Genomic DNA, 5962 nt, shown 5'->3' on the forward strand with positions numbered 1-5962 from the left:
CCAGGGAGGGTTGGACGGACGGATGGACAGATGGACACAAGCCAACACGGCGGCGCCCAGGGAGGGTTGGACGGACGGATGGACACAAGCCAACATGGCGGCGCCCATCTATGGATGGACCCAAGCAAATGTTGCGGCACCAGTCCATCCATGGGTGCCACCCGAGACGCCGGCAGTCCCAGGTGCACAGACAGAGGCCCACGAGGCCGCGCCACGGCCCCCCACCCCCTCACCTTGACGGAGTAGGCCAGGGAGATGGTGACGGCCAAGGGCAGCCCCTCGGGCACGGCCACCACCAGCACGGTGACGCCGATGATGAAGAACTTGACAAAGTACTGGACGTAGACGGGGGTGCACTCGGCCAGCCAGACCCGCCCGTCCAACACGAAGGTCTGGATCACGAAGTACAGTACCAGGATGATCACGGTGATGGCCGACATCACCAGACCTGCCCGGGGGTGGGGGGGGGGGGGTTGGGGGGGGGGGGGAGGGTCCAGCCCCAGATCACAGCTGGCTCCCCCTAGAGGGGACAGGCCCCAGGCCCCATTCCCTGCCCCCCTGAGCCAGCCTGTCCCCGCCCTGGGCCGGGAGGGAGCCAGTGCCCCAGCACGGAAGGGATCAACACCTGCTTTCCCAATCTGCACAGCCAGTTTGGTGAGCTTGCCCTGCAGCACGGATTTCTCTTTCTTGGGCGTGCTGGTTTTCTTCTTCTCCCGATCCTCCATCTCGCCGCCCTCGGCGCTCTTCAGCGGCTGCATCTCCATGGCCACCGCGCCGTCCTGCTTCTTGGCTGTGCGGACACAGGGAGAGAAGCAGGTCAATGCCCCACCAAAGCGGGATAGGAGGGGGATTCACCATACCCACTCCCAGAGCGGGGGCGAGAACCCAGGAGTCCTGGCTCCCGGCCCTCCCTGCTCTAATCCACCAGCCCCCACTCCCCTCCCCGAGCTGGGGAGAGAACCCAGGCGTCCTGGCTCCCAGCCCCCCTGCTCTAACCACCAGACCGTGAACGTGCAAAGTGTCCCAATTCAAGTCGTCTCCCCCGAGACCCCAGCTGGGCCCGGGTCCCCCTGGCCCGTTACCTTTGTTCTGAATATTCTCCACCACACCGTCCTGGGGCTTCCCTACAACAGAAGAAGGGACGACAGAGACAGGACACTTGAGGCCAGACAGACGGACAGGACAACACAGATGATGGAGCCACAGAGACACTGCAGCCCCCAGCCCGCCCCGCGGGGAGCCGGCGCTGGGGGAGGGCTGGGAGGGGACTCCTGTCTGTGCAGGGGGGCAGGTGTGGAGGGACAGGCCGTGCTGGAGCTCGGAGTTCGGGGAGATAGCAGGGTCCCCCCCAGCGCCGCTTAGAACTGAGGGTTCCCTGGGGAGTATCAGGGGAGGGGGTGTCCCTGCCGCCCCTGCTGGAGGGGATGAGCCCTGCTCCGGGTGTCCGTCCGTCCCTGCTCTGTGCTGGGGCAGAATCTCTGGCGGGACTCCACGGAAGCGGAAATCAGGACCCAGCTCTGCCCCCACTGTAAGCAGGAGTGACTCTGGATTGACACCAGGGGACTGAGCTCAGCACCCAGCCCGGCCCCCATTGCAATCGGGGTGACTCTGGATTGGCCCTGGGGGAGCTGAGCTCAGAACCCAGTCTTGCCCCCATTGCAATCAGGGGTGACTCCGGATTGGCCCCTGGGGACCTGAGCTCAGAACACAGCCCTGCCCCCATTGCAATCTGGGGTGACTCCGAATTGGCCCCTGGAGAGCTGAGCTCAGAACCCAGCCCTGCAGGGGCAGCAGATACTCGTTAAAACGCTGCTCTCTTCCAGCAGAAAGCACCGGAAACCTGAGTGTGATTGCATCCGTCTACGGGATTGTCTGAGGGTTGCTGTGTGTCACGGAGTATGGGGGACGCAAGGCCCTGCACCCCCGGCTTCCTGCGATTCACCATGACTCTCAGCCAGCCAGTAAAACAGAAGGTTTATTTAGACGACAGGAATACAGTCCAAGACAGGTCTTGCAGGCGCAGACAACAGGACCCCCTCAGTTAGGTCTATCTTGGGGTCCTCGGGCACCTCAGCCCCCCTCCGGAGGTCAGAGCCCTCCCTGCCTGCCAGCCACCTCACCAACCAGCTTCCCAGACTCTCCTTCAGCCTTTGTTCAGTTTCCCGGGCAAAGGTGTCACCTGGCCCCAGCCCCCTCCTGGGTTCTCATGTTACATGCTCAGGTATTCTCCTTCGGTCCGTCTCCCATCCCCCGATGCAGACTATCCTAGCCGCACTCCCCTGTCAGCATTCACAGACCACAGTAAGAACAGTCCCAGTTCGTCACACTGTGCCAGGGAGACGCATCTGCAACTTCTGCAGGCTGGTATTTATCTCAGCAGGGCCCCATCCTTCCAAACGAGGGCACGGGAGAGTGCCATGTTATATCACTGTAACCACCAGACCCCCTCCCCTCCCAGAGCCAGGAGAGAACCCAGGAGTCCTGGCTCCCCCCCCCCCCCCGCTCTGATCCCCCAGACCCCGCTCCCCTCCCAGAGCCAGGAGAGAACCCAGGAGTCCTGGATCCCAGCCCCTCACCCCACCCCAACCATTATACTGCGCTGAAGTAAAACACAGAATTCAGAATATGCCAGATTACAATGGAAGCAGGGCTGGATTCTGATTTTAGCTTCCCCAGGGTCAATCTGGAGTCACCCCTGATTGCAATGGGGGCAGGACCAGATTCCGATCTCAGCTACTCCAGGGTCAAACTGGAGTCACGCCCTGACTGCCATGGCCTCAGGGTTCCATTTCCACGTGAATTCTCTTGGCTGGAACCCTGGGGTGACCTCCCCGATCTCCAACCAACAGAAGGCAACACTGGGTCCGATGAAGAGGAGGCTTATTAGATACAACTGCGCTGAGATGATCCAGGAGGACAACGGGTCACTAGAGGAATCTATGGAGTCAACGCCGGGCAGTCAACATAGGACGGCACTCGGCATGGACATGAACTGGAGTCAATAGGACATAGTTAGTGACCAGTCAATAGGGAATGGGCGTCGGTCACTGGCAAGGCTGAGTTGACTCCCGAGAATGCCAAGTCAAGGCAAGTTGACAGCGAGTCACTTAGCAAGGATGCGTGGCCCCTGTGGATCAACAAGAAGTCAACCGTTGTTGAAGCGGAGGCAATATGGAGTAATGAGTTCCTATGGGGCAGCATCAGGTCCATAAAGATAGCTAATGAGCTGGCTAGGAATGAGGTTAGGTCAATACAGACATGAAAGGAGTTGATTGGCGATGGGTCATTCTCCAGCCATGCTGACCCCATGCTGTGGCTAACTGGCTCAGTACGGAGAAAGAATCAGTCCATCAGCGTTGGGTCAGCATGGATGGAGAGGAAGTCAGTTAGGGATGGGTCAATATAGATGGAGGACGAGTCAATTAGCAATCAGTCAATACGGATGCAGAGAGAGTCCATCCGTGATGATGTTGGGTCAATAGACGGAGAATGACTTGGTTGAGGATGTCATGGGGTCCACACCGATGCAGAATGAGTCAGTTGGGTCCATAGGGATTGAGCGCAAGCCCATTAGCAAGTGTACGGGGTCAATACAGAAGGGGAATGACTTGGCTGGTGAAGGTGTTGGGTCAGTACAGATGGAGGGTGAATCGGTTCCAAGCGGCGTCAGGTTGTAGGGATATTGAAGGTACTAACAGTGATTCCCCCAAGTGACAGTGACCCCCTCATAATTTGTCCCCCACACTTTAAAATCCAACAGTTTCACCAAGTACAAAAATCTCTTGGGTCTTCTGTTAAAACTTGAAAGCTACTGTCTGTAGAAACCATTGATTATATCTATCCTGTGAAAGATACTTTGTTACTATGTAAAACTTACAAACAAGTTAATTGACTTTGTTCTTGAAGTAATGGATACAATGTAAACAAACACTATAAGCCCTTAAGTGACTTTCACTTCATTCAACGGCTCCTAGGACAGACCCCCACCCTCTGTGATTAAAGGGCCGGGAGTCTCAAATGAATTAGCACACACCCCGAAAGTGGTGGAGACAGTAAATTAAAATATGGTTAAGATATGGAATGTATGCTGATGAATGCTTGATGTACATGAATGGTTAGGAAGGTGCCAGCCTAGAAAGGGAGTATCCATCGGCCGAAGAATGTGTCAAGTGGATAACCAGACAACCCCCGGAGGGTAAACTGGGATCCACCCCATCACCTGGAAGGATGAGAAACACAAACTTTGGACAATGTGGAGCCACCAGGAATGTGCCACTTTGGACAGGAATGTGCCATCTGCTGATTGAGTCAGCAACAGCAGGATGAAACAGCTCCCATAGACTAACATAGGAATTAATTCCTATAAGAATGGACTCTAAAGACTGATGACTTTGAGTCTCTGGTTCTGCTGCCAACCTCCAGGAGCATCAGGTGCATCTGACACAGACTCGGCTCCATCCTCATGACCAAGATACCTGGCCAGTAACTTGGCATGAGCAACTTCTAGGCTGATAACTATAACACCTGTACAGAACTTGAATGAATGATTGTGTGAATGAATCTCTCTCTCTCTCTCTATGTATATATATATATATATGTGTGTAAGGAATAAGTAGTGATAGAAATAAGTAGTCAAACAACGTTGTTTACTTTTATCTTTTGCTTTATCATTATATTTACAATAAATGTGGCATCTTTGCCTTATCCCTCCTAATAAGATCCTGCTGGTTTTTATTCTATTGGTATAACAAGGTCAGTGTGGACGGAGGATGAGTCCATCAGCAATTGTGTTGGATGAATACAGATGGACAATGACTGTGAGGGGTGACATCAGGTCAGTGCGGTTGGAGAATGTGTTGTCTGGTGATGGTGTTGGGTAAATACACACGGAAAATGAGTCCGTTCCAAATGGCGCTGGGCCAATATGGATGGAGAATGAGTCCATTGGCGCTGGGTCAATACCAATGGAGAACAAGTTGGTTAGGGAGGGTGTTGGGTCAGTGCCCAATGGCGTTGCGTCCACCCAGTTTGGGTGCACCACGTCCTCCAGTCAGTACAGAATTCCAGTGGGGCCGTGCAAATCCACACTGATTATGTGGAGTGAACATAGGATGGGGATGAATCAGTCGGGGATTGGGATGGTCAATATGAACTGATGGGGAGTCAATACATGAGGGTTGTCAATACGGACGGGTGTTGTGTCAGAGCTCTTCACCACCTGATCCTTGGGATTCAGAGGCCACGGTGGGGAGTGGAAGGGGGGGAGTCAGACTAGCAGAGCTTTTCTTGGCAGATGGCTCTTTAGTGCAGTTGTAGGGTGGAGTCTGCAGTTGGGTTGGAGTCTATTGCGAGGACTGTGGATTTAACTGCTGTCAGGGCATCCAGAAGTGGCACCTTGAACGGACAATGAAACCCAGTGAGCCTAAGGCCAGCACCATCGAGTCAAAATGGTGTGACACTAAGCCAGCATGGGCTGGAGCTGTGGGAACGGGGTCTGCCCAAGAAAAAGGCTTTGAGTCAACATGGGCCGCCGCTGGCCCCACCACACTCATCGAGTCAATGTGGGATGGTGAAGACTCAATGTCAACACACGATGGCACAGAGTCTCCATGAGCAACATTGAGTCCACACGCAACGAGGTGCCATCGGGAGCTGACGGAGCCCGCTCAAGGCATGACATGGCGGAGACCTTGACCACAGCAAAACAGGAACTGGTAGAAACAGCGCAGGAGGAGGACATGAAAATGGACACCAAGAACGAGCCCCAGGAAACCAAAAAGGCCCCTCACCTTTCTTATCCTTCTTCTCCTCTTCCTCCCCACTGGCTCCCAGCAAGGTGAAGATAATCCCAGTCTGGGAGTTCACCCCGACGGCCGTGACGACCATCCGCCCCGAGCCTTCCATGACGTGGGTGCCTGGGAAAGCAGAGGCAGAGTGAACAGGAGGCTACGTGTGCTCGGGC

The 5962-nt window shown here is 55.1% G+C and overlaps 1 protein-coding gene across 1 annotated transcript in view; it reads right to left on the reverse strand.

Moving 5' to 3' along the window:
- Positions 1-233: 233 nt before the first annotated feature.
- Positions 234-5962, reverse strand: part of LOC112123821 (plasma membrane calcium-transporting ATPase 3-like) — a gene marked incomplete at both ends in the record, with an annotated part of 10145 nt that continues 4416 nt past the window's right edge. Inside the window, 4 exons of the mRNA XM_026662370.1 lie at positions 234-448; positions 626-790; positions 1083-1124; positions 5790-5915. Of these exons, the coding sequence (XP_026518155.1) occupies positions 234-448; positions 626-790; positions 1083-1124; positions 5790-5915 (548 nt within the window). The remainder of the gene's footprint in view (positions 449-625; positions 791-1082; positions 1125-5789; positions 5916-5962) is intronic.

The sequence above is a fragment of the Terrapene carolina genome, unplaced genomic scaffold (assembly GCF_002925995.2).
Source record: "Terrapene carolina triunguis isolate 2854851 unplaced genomic scaffold, T_m_triunguis-2.0 Scaffold26598, whole genome shotgun sequence".
NCBI classification, from domain to species: Eukaryota; Metazoa; Chordata; order Testudines; family Emydidae; genus Terrapene; species Terrapene triunguis.